At 43.6% G+C, this 19,508-nt stretch overlaps 1 protein-coding gene across 1 annotated transcript in view; it reads left to right on the top strand.

Annotated features, from left to right (window-relative positions):
* The first annotated feature begins 226 nt into the window (after nucleotides 1-226).
* ACSL3 (acyl-CoA synthetase long chain family member 3) overlaps nucleotides 227-19,508 on the top strand; it is a 31,722-nt gene continuing 12,440 nt past the window's right edge. Inside the window, exons 1-7 of the mRNA XM_009897597.2 lie at nucleotides 227-312; nucleotides 2,645-3,062; nucleotides 7,505-7,682; nucleotides 14,857-14,966; nucleotides 16,452-16,590; nucleotides 18,556-18,706; nucleotides 19,284-19,407. Of these exons, the coding sequence (XP_009895899.2) occupies nucleotides 2,670-3,062; nucleotides 7,505-7,682; nucleotides 14,857-14,966; nucleotides 16,452-16,590; nucleotides 18,556-18,706; nucleotides 19,284-19,407 (1,095 nt within the window). The 5' untranslated portion in view covers nucleotides 227-312; nucleotides 2,645-2,669. The remainder of the gene's footprint in view (nucleotides 313-2,644; nucleotides 3,063-7,504; nucleotides 7,683-14,856; nucleotides 14,967-16,451; nucleotides 16,591-18,555; nucleotides 18,707-19,283; nucleotides 19,408-19,508) is intronic.

The raw sequence follows: 19,508 nt of genomic DNA, 5'->3' as shown, positions 1-19,508 counted from the left end.
TAGCTCCCGGGTTCTTTTCCATGGAACTGCTTTCCAGCAGATCAACCTCTAACCTGTACTGGTCCAGGGGGAGCTATTTCTGTCCAGGCACAGGACTCCTGTTGAACTTCCTTAAGTCCTGAGGATGACCAAATGGTTTATGTAGTTATGATAACAGACAAGTGAAAGAACAGATGCTGTTTCCTAACTGCCATCTTTCCCTTTTCAGATCCCTTGCAGTGTGCCGTGAGAGCTGCTGAGGAGCGAACCGAGACGGGCGCCTTGCGTGCCGGCTGCCGCGCCTCTACCCGCCGCCATGAGAAGCTGCATGAGGTTTCTCCTTGTTACTTCCTGCTTCTGTTGTGGTGTAACTATTACAAGCAGGTCGATTGGTAAACACATTCCTTTAAGGATTTCCCCCCCCACTTTTCTTACTTAACAGAAGTTTTTCTTCTCCAACTAAAGGGCACACAGTGTTAGCATAAGCAGTACATCAGGCCAAATCGCTGATTATGTTCTAAGCAGGATCAGACCTGAAAACCTTTGGTTTGCTTCCGCAACTCTTGAATGAGCGTCCTGGCTGCTTCATCTCATTGAAGAAGCATGTAACATTTTATTTGTGGTCTTAGACTTTGGTCCTTGGTGGCTGCTTCTGTAAACATGATTGCATATAAACTGCAGAGCTATTATCTGTGTATCCCTCAGACAGTATGCTCTGTAATTGCAGAGTTGTTTCAATTGGAGAAGACCTTTACGATCACTGAGTCCAACCATTACCTACTTCTACCAAGTCTGGTGCTAAACAGTGTCCCTCAGCACCACATCCGTTCATGTTTTAAACACCTTCAGGGATGAGGATTCAACCACTTCCCTGGGAAGCTCATTCCAGTGTTTGATAACCATAGAATCATTCAGGTTGGAGAAGACCCTTGAGGTCATCAGGTCACAGAACTGCAGAATCAACCAGGTTGGAAAAGACCTCGGAGATTGTCGAGTCCAACCTAATACCCAACACCTCCTGACATCTAAACCATGGCTCCAAGTGCCACATCCAGTCTTTTTTTGAACACCTCCAGGGACTTCACCAACTCCCTGGGCAGCCCCATTCCAGTGGCTGATTACTGTTTCTGTGAAGAGCTTTCTCCTCACCTCAAGCCTAAACTTCCTCTCTCTGGTGCAGCTTGAGACTGTGTCCTCTTGTTCTGCCACTGCTTGCCTGGGAGAAGAGGCTTGCATCTAATCCAAACCACTAAATTTAAGATCCTTTCTTGTGTCCTTTAATTGTTATTTGTCAGTAATTAAGCAGGAGTGGTTCAAGAATGGTAGTGTAATGGCACTGGGCTTCTTCACAGTGTCATAATCTAATGAATACTAAAACTGCTCAGGATCCTGTTGCTCTCTGCTTTCCATTCTCTGTCCTGCAGTGTTTGGTTTACTTACCCTCTCTTTACGCTCAGAAGCAATTACATGCTTCCAAAATTAGGGCAGTGACCACAGTTTGCATTTCAATCAAATCCAGAAGCCCCAGCAGAGTATTTCACCAAGTATTGCAGAGTGTTATTTTTTTGCTTGGTTTTGGTTTTTTGTTACTCTTTGAAGGCAGAATATAAACCAGCAAACAGTGCATCCCTTTTGTGGCTTTCAGATTTGATAGAACCTTGAAAATTTCTCTGAAGCTTTTTGGGTTCAAATTAGTTCTGGGAATTATTGTGTACTTTCATTTGTGTTAAAGGTTCACAATAGCAACTGTTAGGAAGAAAAATACTTGTGCAGCCATTGAATCTGAATGAGAACGAGGTTTTTCTTGCACAGTGTCATTAAAACTGAGGGATTGTAGATGTTAAAAGCACTTTAAACCTTGCCTCCATCTTTCCTGTGAGGATTCTGGAGCCCTGGACCAGGCTGCCTAGGGCAGTTGTGGAGAGATTCCAAACCCACCTGTACCTTGCAGTTCTGGTCAGCTTGCTGTGGGTGAGCCTGATTTAGCATGGGAGTTAGAATAGATGATCTCCAGAGGTCCTTTCCAATCTGCACCATTCTATGATTCTGGTGTGGCTGGAGAGAATCTTTAGACTTGTATTTTCATACTACATTTCCCATTAAACACATGCTCTTCACATGCCACTTAATAAAAAACTTAGGTCCTGAATTCTTTGGGTTCTGTACTTGAGCCCAAGGAAATAAAAATATTAGTAAGTACTGCACTCTGTGAAATGGGAATGGAAGAGATCTTCCCCATGGATCTGGGGAGGTGTAGGCTCAAGGTGAGGAGAAAGTTCTTCACAGAGAGAGTTGTCAGCTGTTGGAATGGGCTGCCCAGGGAGGTGGTGGAGTCACTGTCCCTGGAGGTGTTCAAGAGGGGACTGGATGTGGCACTTGGTGCCATGGTTTAGTAGTCATGAGGTCGTGGTTGACAGGTTGGACTTGATGATCTTTGAGGTCTTTTCCAGCCTTATTGATTCTATGGGTCTGTGTCAGGTTTTGTTGTCATAGAATGGTCTAGGTTAAAAGTGACCTCCAAAGGTCACCTAGTCCACCCCGCCTCTGCAGGTTAAGACTTTCCTTCTAATTTCTGAATAAAAAGATGTATTGATGTGCATTGTTGTAATATAATTGAAGATAACCCTCTTGCCAACCACTAACTTTTTCTCCTCTCTCTTTGCAGATTGTTTTGGATCCTAAACTGATCCATGCTTTCCAGCTCTCCCTTACAACCTTCACAGGCAGCCAAGATGAAGCTGAAGCATAACATCAACCCTGTTCTCCTACAGTTTATAAACTTAATAATCCTGCTGTACACCTTTGTAACCTACATTCCATGGTACATATTTTCAGGATCAAGGCAGGCTATAGAAAAAGCCAAGCAGGTTAAAGCCAGACCTGTGAATAACAAGCCTGGGGGTGCATACAGATCTGTGAACAGCCTGCACTGCTTAGCTTCAGTTTTATACCCTGGGTGTGACACTCTTGACAAGGTTTTTAAATACGCTAAAACAAAATACAAGGACAAGAAACTCCTGGGAACACGTGAAATCCTTAAGGAGGAGGATGAAATCCAGCCATCAGGCAAGGTTTTTAAGAAGGTAAGTCTTTCTGCAGCCTGCCTTCAAGAATTCTTTCAAAGTACGTTTCTTTTGTGATACTTCCAGTTCAGGAAAGCAAATCATGGGGCAAAACCAAGTTTCTCTACTTAGATCAAATAGTTGTGAAAAGAATTAAATTATCTGCTTCCTATTCTTTCATTACTTGTCTTTTAAAACAAACCTAAACCCTCTTCTTGTATTCTTGAGTAGATACCTTGAGTTTAAAGTAGAAATCAGTTAATATCCTGATATGTGAATTGCAGACTGCTTTGCTTGGGAAGGGTCCTTTGAAGGGTGGAGAGGGACTGTGAGGTGTTCAAGAGGGGACTGGATGTGGCACTTGGTGCCATGGTTTAGTAGTCATGAGGTCTTGGGTGACAGGTTGGACTTGATGATCTTTGAGGTCTTTTCCAACCTTATGATAGGATGAGGTGCAGTGGCTTCAAACTAGAGAAGAGTAGATGTAGATTGGATGTTAGGAACAAGTTCTTTACCATGAGGGTAGTGGAGCACTGGAACAGGTGGCCTGGGGCGGTAGTTGAGGCCCCATCCCTGGAGATACTCCAAGTGAGGCTCAGTGGGAATCTGGGCAACCTGATCTAGTTGAGGATGCCCCTGCTTACTGCAGGGGATGTTGGACTAGATGACCTTTGGAGGTCCCTTCCAATCCAGACCATTCTGTGATTCTCTAAGGTCATGCAGACCCTGCAGTGAGCATGGGTCTCTTCAACTAGAGCAGGTTGCTGAGAGTTGTGTCCAACCTGACCTGGAACCTTTCCAGGAATGGGGCTTCTACCCCCTCTCTGGGCGAGCTGGGACAATGTCTCACCACACTCAATGTGGAGAAAAAATAAATTCTTCTTTGAATCTGCTCAAATGCTGCAAAGTTCAGTTCTGTAAAAGTCTTCATAGCTGCTTTAAATTTCAGAGAAACTTCCTCCCAGCTCTGGAGTTAATAGTTTGGTGTGGAGGAAATACAGGGTACATCTAATCTTGCTTGATACATGGTTTGGTTTGGTTTTGGTTTTTTTCCTCAGTACTCTATAAATAAGAAGAAAGTTCACGTTGTACAAAGTGAACTTCTGAGCACAGAGCAGAATTTTGGCAGCTCATGATCTGTGTTCTGGTTTTCAAACATCATTAGTAGCATAAGGCTTAAGAATTTAGGAGTTTTAGTCTTTTTCTGTTGTGCAGGCAAAATGTTTTCAGTGTTGGAAAGCTGAAGAGTGTTGGTGTTGACCCACTTAAATTACTTGTTTCCAAGTATTTAGACTTAGAAGTTACCTAACTAAGGTCATTTTGTGTAACTGTGACACAGCAGCTCCTTATGATCCACTTCCATTCTAGCCTCAGAGTATTTTGTTCCAAGTTGTGGCATTATCATTTATATCTACTTCTAATTTATGGCTTGGTGTTTTTTCCCACCAGGGTTTCTTAAAGCTTTATAGCATGTTTTAACAAGTGGGTAAAATGGGGAGATTTCACTTGTTGATTCCAGAGTTCTTTTCCCTTGATTTTTGTCTGTCACTTTCATCGCCTTGTTCCTTCCAAAGGCAACTTTTGGAGGTTTATTTGGTTCACAGCAATTTTAATTCTTAGCTGTAATGTCTGTGATTCCTATATCTTTCAGGAGCTGTAAAACTCATTAATGGTTTTTCTTCCTTTTAAGAATTAAACATCATGAGAGCAAATTGTTAATGCATTTTTATGAGGTTCTCAGCAAGCCAGGGGAAGATCTGAGTGTCAATCAGGGGTCCATGTACTGAATTGTGTTACCTGTGCAAATTAGGATGGGCTAGATTAGCCTGTTTAATTAATGGAGTTGAATATATATATATATATATGTTTACTCAATTAATAAGGCTAAATCAGAGTCAAATATTAAGCCTTTGATCCTTGGGAGAGCTAAGTGTGCCCATACTTCCAGCTAATACTTTTTGCAGCTAGCTATTGACCATGCTTAACATCAGCTGGTATGCTCATTTATTGAGAGCAATGCTGTCACAGATAATTTCTTGAGTATTTATGATACTGTGTTGTTCAGAAGATGGATTTATTCCTGTATAGGGGCAAAGTAGCAGGAATTAAGAGATAATTAATAAAATACTAGCATTTGCTTCTAGTTACTTTGCATTATATGACCTTTCATATGGAGTTAGTGCCCTTTAATACAGGGAATAGAGAAGATAATTGATACGTGTAAACATGTATTTGCATCAAGGTAAAGATAATGCTGACAACACTTTGCAGACAAAGATGTATTGGACAAAAGGATTAATTTAAGCAGAACTCAAATTTTGAGGCCCAAAAGATGGGCTTTATTTTGGTGGTGGTTTCATTTTATGCCTTTTTATTGCACATGGGCAATAAATTCAGAGCTGATACGAAAACACAGTGTAAAGTTATGGGAAGGTTCTAGGCATGGAAAGTCAGGGAGCAGTAGAGAGTAGCTTATATGGTGGTAGAAAACATAGGGTGATTTATGGTGGGGCTTCTCAGAAATGTTCAGCTGCAATCCACATGTTCATGCAGAACACTGCCAGAAATGGACATATCAAATAACCTCCTTTGCATTATTTTTAATGTACTTTCTACAAGGAAATAAATGTATTGAAATTGTGAGAACTGGTTTGCAAACTGTGGTCAAGGTTCTCTTAGATATCAGTGCTTATCAATATCTGAAAGGTGGGGGTCAAGAGGATGGGGCCAGATTCTTCTCAGTGGTACCCAGTGACAGCACAAGGGGCAACAGGCACAAACTGGGACCCAGAAGGTTTTACCTGAGCATGAGGAAAAGTTTTTGTCTCATGAGGGTGCTGGAGCCCTGGAGCAGGCTGCCCAGAGAGGTTGTGGAATCTCCTCTGGAGAGGTTCCAAACCCACCTGCACATTGTGATCCTGGGCAACCTGCTGTGGGTGACACTGCTTTAGCAGGGGTGCTGGACTTGATCCCCAGAGGTCCCTTCCAACCCCTACTATGCAGGGATTCTGTGTGATTCTTCAGTCTTTAAAAGCTGCCTTTAGGAAGATTATGAAAGGTAACTGAGGTAGTTTGATGACTCTACATGTGCCTGCAGACTTTGTGAGAACACTTTACAACACCTGCATACTCAAAGTTTGAGTGTGCATGTGCTTACTCTGCAGCAGGTAGTCTCTGGACTTTGCTGCATTTCCAGGTATTCATGCAGCACTGATATTTGATGTTCTACAATGCTTTAAAACTCAAATCTTTGTCATAAGTTGCATTGGTCAAGTTTAAAAGTTGTTGCACTAGAGGGCAGCATTTTTCTATGGAATACTGTATTTGGAAGTGAATGTTCTGAGGTGCTGCCTCCAGGTTTAGGGTTTGGTTTTGTGTGTCTAGCCAGATCTCTATAACCACCACCTTGGGCCCATCTCTTGCAACCTCTCAGACAGATCAGCTAGTTTCTACACATGTGTAAGTAGTTATCTAGCAGAAATAAGTTCTAAAAGTTGAAAAACCCATAGAATTCTGTCCTTTGGAAGAGACCTCTAAAGGTCATCTAGTCCAACCCCACCACAGTGAGCAGGGTCATCTTCAACAAGATCAGGTTGCTCAGAGTCCCATCCAACACGACTTGGAAAGGTTTCAGGCATGGGGCATCTACCACCTCCCTGGGCAACCTGGGCCAGTGTCTTACCATCCTCACTGTAAAAAATGTCAGGTTAGATAGAAGGAAGAATCCTCCTCCTTTTAGTTTAAAACCATAACTCTATGTTGTGTCACAACAGGCTGATGTTAATTAATCAATGTTAATTAATAACTAGTATGGGGGGGGGGGCAAGGGGCTGGGGCCAGACCGTTTTCAGTGGTGCCCAGCAACAGGATAAGGGGCTCAGGCACAAAGCTGAACCTGGGAGGCTCTGTCTGAACACAAGGGGAAAATTACTTTCTGTGAGGGTGTGGGAGCCCCAGACCAGGCTACCCCTCTAGAGAGGCTGTGGAGTCTCCTTCTCTGAAGAGATTCCAAAGCCTTCTGGACATTGCAATCCTGGGCCACCTGCTGTGGGTGACCTTGCTTTAGCAGGGGTGTTGGACTGGGTGATCTCCAGAGTTCTCTTCCAGCCCCAGCCATGGTGGAATTCCGTACGAGGTAGTGCCTGACACCTTTTACTTAAAATAAACCTTTGTGAAAGCTGAAGGCCTGTGTCTCAGGTAACCATGGCCTTTGGGAGGGCTGCTGAAGCCTTCTGAAACACAGTGGGAGTTGTGTGCTTCCGTAATGTGAAAGCAGGTGCAGAGGCGACTGTGCATGGAGAAGCTGTGGTATTTGTTGGAACTTCCACAGCTCCTGTGGCCTTCTGGGCAGGAATATTATTCATTATCTTGAGTAAGCTGCTGTTGTAATTCAAGCAAGTGTTAAACAGCTGTGGTTTCCTTGTGTGGATGAAGATGCCATAGCCCCTTATCGCTCTTCCTAGGTCATCCTTGGCAAGTACACCTGGCTGTCGTATGAAGATGTGTACGCAAAAGCTGTTAACTTTGGGAATGGCTTAGCGGTGTTGGGTCAGCAGCCAAAGACCAACATTGCCATCTTCTGTGAGACCAGAGCAGAGTGGATGATTGCAGCACAGGCCTGCTTCATGTGCAACTACCAGCGTAAGTCTGCCTCTCGCCTGACACTTTTGTCTTGTGATTGCTGACAGGGGTTGGGGCCGGGCCAGCCGCTGGGCAAGTGGCAAACACTCGCTGTGAACCCCTGTGCCTTCCCACAGGGGAAGAAGAAGGCAATAAGGGAGAGGGACTGATGGGCTGGGAAAGAAACTAGACCAGCTTGAATGGAAGTAATAACATGGATACAAACCACCTGGTGGCAATGGTGTCACCATCACTGCTAATGCTGGGGGTAAGCACTGAGAAAGTCCCCGAGTGGATTCAGTAGCAGGCAGGTACCTGGAGCTAAATTCAGGAGATGAATTTTGGAGCTGCATTCAGAGCATGCCATGAACTTCACACAGTGCTGTCACTGAGAAGAGACTGAGCTGAGACATCAAATCCCTGAACAGAATTACTTCTGTTCTCAATCAAACCAGGACAATCATGCAACAGAATCTGAAAATAAACACTTTTTTCTTGCTTCACTTAATGTATAAAGAAAACTTCATCAAATACAGAACCTTTAAAATTACAAGTGAAAATCATGTATAAGGTAGAGATGAGGTCTGTGCTTTGCACAGAGAATCCTGTGTCTGTTGGCAGATGGTTTCTGTAAGCTGAGCTTGCTCAATGAATTTGCAGGAGGTTTATTTTCTTTCCATCTCAAACCAGTACAGATTCCTGAGCTCCTAAAAGCAAACAAACAAGAGCCACACATGATATTCATTGACTCAGTTGCAGGAGCTGACGTCAGGACTTCATCTATGTTTCTGAGTTCTAACTGTGTTTTGTCAGTTCTTCAGTTTTTAGTTTGTTGGAGTTGATGGTATTGTTATCTCTAGGTAAAGGACTGAGTCAAGCCCTGTCTTTATTTTGGAGAGCTCTGTTGAATTAAAAAGTTGCTTAGGAACTATTTTAGTAAACCAAATCATTCCCTAACTCAAACCTTAAGCAGAGCTAATGCATTTTTAAGAACTGTTTTTAATCTCTTCTTTCTTCTCTCCTCCTTTATTTTCTCATAGTCCATTGCCTGTCATTCAATATGTCCTAACTTAACCTGCATGCTGATTTGAGAGTGTGCTCAAGAATAAGCTGGAGTCCATGTTACTACTTCAGAAACCTTTAGGCTGTGCTTAGCCTTGGTGAGCTATCAGTCTCATTCATAGGATCAGTTTTAATCATATGCTAACTGGATCCTTAACCCTGGCAGTGGACTGAAATTGTGGTCTTGGTGTCTTTGGGCTCTTTTGTCCCATGACACCTTTAGTCCACCCTGTAACTCCTGGTTACTTATCCTTTAGTCTTCTATTTTATTGTGGAGAATGTGAACTGTTAGGGAAGAGCTGAATCTGCTTGAGGTGAAGAGGTTCTTGGCAGGATATGTATGCTGGGTAGTTGCAGGCTGTATTGGAGGTGTGTTTGAGGAGTGGTAGAACAGGACAGGCTGACTGGCTGGAGGTGTCCTTGCACAGCTTCACCCCACAGCTCAGGGCAGAGACAGAAGAGAAGCGAAGTCAGCTTCCCCCTTTCACTTCAGGCATGGAGATGGCCACAGGTACATCTCTGCCATGGCAAAACACCAGCTATACACCCTATCCTGTGCCTGGGCACAAGCATGTGTATAGGAGCTCCAGGCCTATTTTTCCTATTCAGAAACCTATGAACTGTGATCTAAACTTGTTATAGGAATTGTTTTCAAATGTCTTGTTTCATCATCACTCTTAGTATGTGAGCCTAGCCTGGCTGGGTTCTGTGATTCTCAGTGCTGCTGTTCCTCACAGGCTTTGACCTCTTCTCTCCCATGACACATTTACTCTCCTTCGATACAAAGTGGGCTGTGCAGAACTCCTGACTCACTATCTGCCTATGCTAAAGAGACATACCAGTTAGACTTTTGTTCAGACTTTGGAAGCAAGCTTGACAATAAAGTTGTAACTTAAATGGTGGCTCTAGGCACAAGTCTGTTTCAGTTTGAGAGCCATATGTTCATGACTCTACAGCAGCTGTCAATGAAAGAAGCCTTTCCTGTGGGTTATTTTGTGCATACCCTTACACTGTGGTGTTCCCAGAGTTTTAAGGGTGATCAAAAGATGAACAGCCCTGGCCCATGCCATTTCAGAATCACCCTGCTTGCCTTGTAGATCCTATCTGTAGTAGGTATTTTTTGCCCAACAGAAAGAGACCTGGGGATGTTGGTTGACAGCTGGCTGAAGATGAGCCAGCATGTGCCCAAACAGCATCCTGGCTTGGATCAGCAGTAGTGTGGCCAGCAGGGCTGGGACAGGCATCATCCCCCTGTACTAGGTACTGCTAAGGCTCACATGCAAATGTGGGAGCATCTGGGGTAGTAGTAGCATGAATGTACCAGATAGGTCACTGGGGAAGTGATCCTTCTTCTTTTGAACAGTGGTGTATTGTGTCCAGCTTGGGGCTTCCCAGTAGGAAAAGACATTAACATGCTGGAGCGAGTCCAGCGGAGGGCTGCCAAGATGCTGAAGGGGTTGGAGAACGTGACATAGGAGGAGAGGCTGATAGAGTAGGGTCTGCTCAGCATTAAGATGAGTGAGTGGAGATCTTGTTGCTGTCTAAAACTGTCTGATGGGAGCATACAGAGAAGATGAAGCCAGATGCTGCTCAAAGGTGAGTTTAAGAAGACTGGAGGTAGTGGAAACAACTTGAAACACAGGAAAAATGGATTTGAATATTCTTATTCTTCATTGTGAGGGTGGTGAAATACCAGAACAGGAGCCTAGAATGGCTGTGAAATTTCAGTCTTTGGAGATAACACTGAACTGCCATGGGTCTAAGCTCACTGCTGTAATGAGCTGTTTTGTGCAGGTGATCTTCTGGGGTGCCTTCCAATCTAAATTCAGTCATCTGTTTAGTCCTTTCTTCAGTGAATGACTCCTGCTGCCTTGCCTCCCAGAGAACATTAGAGTTGCTCTCAGATGAGGTGCCTGTGTTGCTTTTAAACTGCATGTCTCCTAATGCACCGTGTCAGTTCCCTTTTATCACTTTTAGGATCTCTTCTAGGGACTATCCTGGCAATAGAAAGCAAAAGCTTGGACCAATTATTTTTCATTTGGAAGTGAAGGTCACTTAGAAATCCTGGAAGGATTTTGTAATTGCAGGAGGGGAAATGTGTCTGAGCTAGTGGGTGGTGGTGTGTGCAGAATGGTATGCATGCCGTTTGGGTCTGGTGAGATGAGTGTTTTGGATTCCCTTCCTGAGACGTGCTTCAGCACACTGTCTGACGTGGAGCTTAGCATCGAAGCTGTAGGTCGTCCTTCATGAACTTGGCTGACTTAGCTGCTGGCAGATGATGATATCATGCAGCATTCTCCATTGGTTTGCTGAGTGAATGATCAAACTCAAGTGATGCTGAACCATTGAATAACTTAGGCTGGAAAAGACATTTAAGATCATGAAGCCCAACTGTTAGCACAACACTGCCAAGTCCTCTACTAAAGCAGTGTGCCTCAGTGTCACATTTACACGTCTTTTAAATCCCTCCAGGGATGGTGACTCCACCACTTCCCTGGACAGTCTGTTTCAGGCCTTGACAACTCTTTTGGGGAAGAAATTGTTTCTAATGTCCAACCTCTAAACCTCCTTGGGAGAACTTGAGTCTGTTTCCTCTTGTTCTGTCACTTGCTGTCTGTGAGAAGAGACTCATCCCCGCCTTGCTCCAGCTTCCTTACAGGTAGTTGTAGAGAGCAATAAGGTCTCCCCTTTGCCTTCTTTTCACCAGGCTAAACTATCCCAGTTCCCTCAGCTGTTCCTCACGAGACTTGTGCTGTAGGCCCTTCACCAGCTTTGTTCCCTTTCTTGGGGCATGCTTCTGCACCTCAATGTCCTCCTTAAAGTGAGTGCCCAAAACTGAACACAGCGTTCAAGGTGAGGCCTCAGGAGTGCCGAGCACAGGGGGCTGATCTCTGCCCTAGTTCTGCTGGCCACACTATTACAGATCCCATAGGCTGTTGGCCTGTTCAGACGCCTGGGCACGCACTGGCTCATCTTCAGCTAGCATTGACAAGCACCCCTGAGTCATTTTTCACTGGGCAGCTTTTCAGCCATTCTCCTCTAAGCCTGTAGCATTTCAGGGGTTTGTTGTGACCCAAGTAGAGGACCTGGCACTTGTCCTTGAAGAAGTAGTGTGGCAAGACATTGCTAATTGACTTCTATTAGTGGTTTTCAGTTTACAGGTTTCACAGTATGGTAATGTAGAGACATTCTTTGGGAATGTGGGATGTATTCAGTCAGGTATGTGCTGACATCAGGAGAACAGGTTCATCTGCTTTATGCAGAGTCTTGGAGGGAGTTCCTTTAATGATGAATACAGAATTAAAATGGGGAAAGTGATTATGTTAGGGATTACTCAGACAAGTGGTTTTATGATTAGCAATACTTGATAGTAAATGTGTTGTTTGAAGTCATGTATTTGCAGGAAATGTAACAGGATTGCTAGTTCAAAGCTGAAAGCTAACATGAAAACAGATTTTCTTCTGAAGTATCTCCTCTTCATCTGTGTGAAGAGCTCTTTCCTAGTGTGGGCAGATGAAACACATGAATGTACAACCAAAGAATGCAATAAATAGGAAAGGTTGTGTTTCATTTTCCATTCATGCCTTCCTGAAGCTTGGGCAGAGAAGTGGTTCTCCCAGAACTGATCTGGCTGAAGCCTTTAAAGATACATTTTCCTTTTGATTTGTGATGTACAATGGGTACTAAAATACTCACTGTAACATTTTAGTTCCATTGAAAGAAGCAACAGTGTGTGTTTGGGGCTTTTTAGGCCAAAGGTTTGTTTTTGACAAATTTAGTGATGTTGAGGTTTTTCTTCTTGTCAGATGTCTAGAGCAGTACTCCTGGCAGAAGTTCAGCTAGCAAAGGCTCTCTTGTAACATTGCTTTCTCCATATGCTCTCAGGAGAGCAAGGGGAGGGAAAAAATCACCTAAACTTTCATATTTGCCTGAAAAAGTTGTAGATGTCAGGGTGAAATAAGCATTTCACAGATCAGAGTCCATTGCTCAGCTTTTTTTCCTCCATGACATCAGCACATCATAGGAATGTTAACACCTCTCCGTGGCTCTGTTGTGCAGCTCTGCGTTGTCCTTGATGTACTTCACTTGTCGATGGGCGATGAGCTACCTAAACAGTTGTTTCATCCCTTGAAATGTTCCAGATCAGGTTGTCTGGGGCTCTGAGCAACCTGCTTCACTTGAAGCTGTCCCCTGGTTGCAGGGGCTTGGACTAGGTGGCCCATCATGGTCCCTTCCAGCCCCACCCCGTCTGACTCTCTGGTTTCAGAGGCTGTGCTCCTCTTCCTGGGTGGTGCATCCCCTGGGTTGTGCTTGCTGGCTGGGGGAAGCTGGATTTCTGCTTGATGTTTATATAGCAGGGGTCAGTGCCGTGAGGAGGGAGAGCTCGTGGGAACGGGGAGAGGCACTCTTCAGGGCTCTGCTCCCACCAAATTAAAGCAAACACAGTGCGTGTGCGTTTGCCCTGCAACGGCTCTGGTGCACTGTTTTAACAAGGGAAAAAGAAGTAGAGGTCAACTATTTACTTCTCTGGGCAAGGAAGCTGCTTTTGAGCTCTTCCTTCATGTCCTGCACTGGGGCAGTAACTCCTTGGATGTCAAATCTTTGAATACTACCCTAGTTTGGGGTTTTTTCAATTCTTTTTTTTTCCCTGCAGTGAGCCCTGTGTAGTTACAACCCTAACATACAATAAGGTGCCTTGTTAGAATAGTTATCTTTAAAGACTTAGCTAAATCCAAACTAAAATACCAAAGGCATCCTGATACCTCATGAGACCAAACTTTCAGCACTGATGCTGTAATTACTAATGACTGTCTTGGGGGAGCTGAAAACTTCTTTGCCATGCCTCTGTATTGCACTCTGCTTGGACAAGAGGAAATCCTTTTGAAGCCAGTGCCCCTTTTCTTTTTTGAGCTGTGTTTTTTTTCCCTTCCTCTTTTCTTGCTCAGCTCCCATTAAAACAGGAGGAAATGAACAATTTTTAAATCCTATTTAATGGGAGCTAATTGTGGTTTAACACCCCAGGACACTAATGAGCTGTCCTTAGAAACCCCATTTCCTGTAGTCAGTTTCCTGAATATTATCTTTCCTTGTTAATCTGTATTCTCATGGTGTCCCTTCAGTGTCTGAAGGCTTAATCATCACAGTCATCATTACGTTGTTTTAAATAGATGGGAGAGTATGATAGTTGTAGATTCATTGCTGAGTGTCAGGATGAATCTGCTGCTGACATGTGTTGTGATGTTAGGGTAATTTACTAGCAGGCAGTTATAAAAGGCTGGTAAGAGAGCATGTGAATTCTGGAAAGGGAAGTCACGTCAATGAAAGCTGTTTGTCTCCTGTGTGCAAGAGGACTGTTAAACTGTGGTTTAGACTTGCTTTTAAACTGGTGAAATGGAAGCTGAGAAGCATCTCTCTGAGCAGGAAAGGTTGAGAGACCTGGGGCTGTTCAGCCTGGAGAAGGGAAGACTGAGGGGGGATCTTTTCAGTGCCGATCAACACACAAAGAACGGGAGTCAAGATGAAGGAGATGGGCTCTTCCCAGTGATGCTCAGCAACAGGACAAGTGGCAGTGGGCACAAACTGGAACACAGCAAGTTCCACCTAAAATTAAAGAAAAAACTTCTTTCCTGTGAGGGTGCTGGAGCTCTGGACCAGGTTGCCCAGAGAGGCTGTGGAGTCTCCTTCTCTGGAGAGATTCCAAACCTGTCCAGACATTGAGATCCTGGGCAACTTGCTGTGGATGACCCTGCTTTAGCAGGGGGGTCTCCAGAGGTCCCTTCCAACATCTGCTGTTCTGAGAGTCTGTAAAACTTCACAGAGGTACAAGAGTAGATTTACCAAAGAATTACATGGAGTAATGGAGTGTTTGGTACCTCCAGTGAGACCTTGAGAAACAGTAAATAATTCCATAGCCAGTGCTTACTTTTTATTCCTTCTGGGAGTAACTGAAATTCAGGCTATATTGAAATGAAGATGTAGTTTCTACAGCACAAAACTATCCCACCTTCTATACTGGTTGGCTTTTTGTGTGTGTGGTACTGTGTTGCCTAGCCTGGAATAGGTTCATGTCATAAACCTTACTTAAAAGATTAATGCAGAGATTCCCTGTTTTCTCCCCCATTTTCTCTTGCAGTTGTAACTCTGTATGCTACTCTGGGAGGCCCAGCAATAGTACATGGGCTAAATGAAACAGAGGTGACCACCATCATTACAAGCAAAGAATTGATGCAAACAAAACTGAAGGTCAGAAAACTTGTCTTTGTCTTTTTTTTCCACTGTGGCTATTTGTTAATGTGAAGAGAGCTTGTTCCATTGTACAGAGCAATGATTTATTGTCTTTCTCTAGGGCAGACGCTTTTTAGAGTAAGACTTAGGCCTCTGTCTTCATGAACAGCAGAAATTATTGTTAGCCTTCAGGCTCCTCAATGATTCTGGAGACCAGAATGAGCAGTTTGCACTGTTGAAGAGATACAGTGCTGCCTGGAACAGCACCTTTACAGAAAAACCTGCTGTGATTTCTGGGTGGATTTAATGCCTAGAAATGTAACAGTAATGGGAGGAATAGAGAAGTGTATAAGCTGTGTATCTAGTGGAAGGTGTCCCTCCCTGTGGTGAGGGGCTTGGAACTAGATGGTCTTTAATGTCCCCTCCAACCCAGACCATTCTGTGATTCTGTATGAACAGCTGAACATCCTCACTCTCCTGATTTATTGTTGGATGTTTTCCCAGCAGATAATGGCCCTTAAATCTAGAGATGGGTCCTGGAAGAATTAGAGCAGTTTCCCACTGCAGGGGAAAGCTTATTAAACACTAGAGCAGTCAAAAAAGTTTGACTTAATGACCCAGATGGGATACATAAGTGGAACAATGAATCTGCACAAGTTTCATCATTGGCTGCTTTGGGGAAGCTAGACCTCTTGCATAAGGGATTTTTTAACTCCAGCCTGTGTGCTGTTGCTGACTTCTGAATGAGAATTTCCCAAACCTTTTGTTACTGAATGACTAGAATGACAGGATATATACACTGCACGTGATGACAGTGTGTGTGCAGTGCACATTTATTTCAGTTTGCAGCAAGGGAATGAGTTTTTTGGTCTGCTGGAGGTGATAATCTGGCCCCTACACTAGGTGATCCTGCACTGGCAGGGGTTTGGACTTGGATGATCTTTAAAGGTCCCTTCCAACCCCTGATACTCTGTGAACATCAGTAAGTATTTTAGGACTCCCATTTTGCTTCCCTGGTAATTCTCTGCATTTTGTTGGGTTTTTTCCTACCTGTTGCTTATGTTAAATATATAAATTTTAATTACATAAATTTAAATGAACAAATCCTTTAGTCAAGGAGCAGCTTTACTCCAGTGAACGCAGTTTCTCTCAGTGTTCTCCGAGAGTGGAAAGTCAGTTATCTCTTTGAGTTATTGCAGCCTTCGTTGTGAGCTTTGCTTGAAGTAAGACCCAGCTCAGTAATGGCTGGAAAAGTTTTTAGACTTGTAGGTGGAAAATTCAACCAGTTCTGCAAAGGTAAACGTGGAAGGTTTAAAGCTTTGCAGCTCTTTGAGCTAGAGAGGTTTGTCTTGTGACATTTTAAATCCTTGGGTATTTGATAGCAATGTTTGGGTGGTTTTGTATAGATGAGATCAGTAGACAGGTTTCGTTGCTGTGGGTGGGTGGGTGGGTTGGTTTTTCTTGGCATGAAACCTCATGTTTGATTTCTGTTTGTGTCCACAGGAAATAGTTTCTCAAGTTCCCCTCCTGCGACACATTATTACGGTGGATGGCAAGCCGACGACATGGTCTGAGGTCCCCAAGGGGGTCATTGTGCACACCATGGCCTCTGTGCAAGCCATGGGGGCTAAGGCAGAGCCTGGTAGGTTCGCTTCCTTCTCTTTGCATCATCTCATTTGGTGTCCTACTTCGACCCTGTTGCACAAACTTGGAGGAACAGTAGATCTCAAAAAATTATGCAGTGATTAACCTTTTATCAATCTGCCTTTTCTTTAAATCCAATCTGTTGGCTTTTTGGTTTGGTTGCAGTTGGATTTCTGGGGTGTGGTTTGCAACAGGGTGAGATGCTTTTAATAAAATCTCACTTCTCCACACCGAAATGTCACATGTCGAGGAATAGTTTTTAGGATTGGCCTGCCAGGATAGAAACTTAGAAGCATTTCTATGGTAACATATATTAAAACCCAGTTATTAGTAGCAGGCAGAGAAAATGATTGTGGGCTTTACAGCAAAAGACATCAGTAATTCACTGCTGTTGAGTTCCCAAATAACAAAGCATAAATATCTGATAGAACTTGACCGCTTCTGTCGCATTTCTGAAAGTATACATCTACTAAATCTAATCATCTGCTGTAAACTTAATGTATTTGCAATCCAGATAACACATTTACAATGAGAATTTGGGATTTCAGAGGATGTTTTAACTGTTGTCATCAACAATTTTTATTCTTGGCTCTGAAGAGCCGCTGCAGCTAGTATCTAAAATTTCCTAGCACTCAGGAATTGCTTGCTGCTTGTTCTGTGTGTTTTCACAAAGGCACATGAACATTGGATTGAATCTTGGTTTAGGAGTAGGGTGGGTGGGTAATCCATCTGCTGTTGATGTTCAGAGTGATGGCAGGTTTGCTCCCAACTTCTTGATGTCTCTAAAAGATGATTTTCCCATTCTGATGTACCGGTTTCATGTACTATGACAACTGTTTCAGACAGCACCAACAGAAAGAAAAATATGGCTATAACTCATCAGCTCCTTGAGATTTGTTAATCTATATACTGTATCAAAAAGTGTCTAATCCTCTTTTTCTCCAGTGTTTTAAATGCCACATATTATACACTACATGAGTGTCCCTGCCCATCTCGGGGGAGCTGGAACTAGGTGATCTTCAAGGTCCATTCCAATCCAAACCGCTCCATGATTCTATGAACGTTGGTTTTTGTCAAGTTAGCAAGTCATAATTCATGGAATACTGCAATGAATTGTTTATGGTCAAGCATGTTCAGTTAATATTGTATTAAGTACATGAGCTGCTGCTTATGTGCTTTTTGCCCTCCTGTGTTGTGCAGTATGGAGAAGATTCAGTGAGTGGGAAACTATTAAACACGTTTCGCTCTTCATTGAGCAGGTTTCCTGCTGAACAAACACAACTCTTTTCCTATTTTCCTCTCTCAGTGCCTTTAAATATTTACAGAAATTTGACTTCATGTTGGCTCAAAGTTCCTTGCTGCAGGTTTGGGAGCACATGAGGAAATAGGTTGTTAATGGGCACTGACACAGTGTGGAGCTGCTGCCACATAGCTTCTCATACATTCTGGAGAAGCTCTGCCTATTTTTCTTTCCTCTGCAGGAATATGCGAAACATGATAGAAGAGGTGGTGGTGTGGTAGATGAGGACAATCACTTAAAGGATTGCACAACTAACTCAGAAGAGGTTCCCTCTCTTAGTGAGGACATTTGAGGGGTTTTTGCACCTTTAGGTTGATCATTAGGAGCAGGTGTTTTCCTGACAGGGTTGTCAAGCCCTGGAACAGGCTACCAGGGCAGTGCTGGAGTCGCCATCTTTGGAGGGGTTTAAAACCCATGTAGATATGGTGCAGAGGGTCATGGTTTAGCAGCAGCCTGGTAGTGCTGTGTTAACAGTTGGACTTCATCTTAAAAGGTCTTTTCCAACCTAAACAATGCTGTGGTTCTATGAAAGCAAAATGCAGTAACAGTGATCGTGAAGTGCTACCTCAGAATTGTTGTTGATGTATGTAGGTATCCCACATCTGTAGCCTGATGGGCTCTTTACACATTATGCTCTCTTTTTTTCCCCAATACAAATTACAGGAAACAAGCAGCAGGCTAGGCCTGTGCCCTCTGATGTTGCAGTGATCATGTACACGAGTGGATCCACAGGAATTCCTAAAGGTGTGATGATCTCCCACTGCAACTTAATCGCTGGGATAACTGGAATGGCTGAGAGGATTCCAAATCTGGGGTATGTACCAACAGCTGCTTCCCAGCAAGCAGACACATAGTTGTGTGTCATTTTAGATGAATCACTGGGTAAACTCTTACCTGTTGTATACTGCTTTGTCTGTGAGCCCATACTGTGCACTGAGGTCTGACATCACCCAGTACTGCATTAAATAACGTGACTGCTTTGTGTACTGTTTGTTTTCTCATCTTCTCTACGTGGGGCAGATCAGGACACACAAGCCTGTGTGACCACCTTGCACTAGAGGGGCTGAAAGCTTCCCTGAGCACTACTTCCTTTGATTAGTGTAAAATTCTGTGATTTCTTTCTATTGGGTGAAGTTTTTCATCTCGTCTACAGAGTTGCCTGTGCAGCCATAGCACACAGTTGTCTTGGGATGAGTAAGCATCATGCTTTGTGTTCATGCCTTGAGCCTAAAGTGTGTAGCACATGACTTCTGAAGCAACACCCATCTTATCTGAAAGATCTTCTCCAGCACAAAGGCATTTTTTCACTTTCTCTGTGTAAATTTAACTTAATGACTCACCTGAGAACTCTAATGGTACCACAAAAACCCTATCCTTTAAATTCTTTACAGGGAAAAAGACATCTATATTGGCTATCTGCCTCTTGCCCACGTTCTGGAGCTGAGTGCTGAGTTGGTGTGTCTGTCCCACGGGTGCCCCATTGGTTACTCTTCACCTCAGACATTAGCTGACCAGGTATGTTACAGGTGTTAGCTCAGATGGTAAACAAATAAAAATACTGTTATTACTGACAGGTTGGACTTGATGATCTTTGAGGTCTTTTCCAACCTTATTGA

This window comes from Dryobates pubescens, chromosome 32, assembly GCF_014839835.1.
Source record: "Dryobates pubescens isolate bDryPub1 chromosome 32, bDryPub1.pri, whole genome shotgun sequence".
In the NCBI taxonomy this organism is placed as follows: domain Eukaryota; kingdom Metazoa; phylum Chordata; class Aves; order Piciformes; family Picidae; genus Dryobates; species Dryobates pubescens.
The sequence above is the reverse complement of the archived record's forward strand: the minus strand, read 5'-3'. Positions and strand labels throughout refer to the sequence as shown.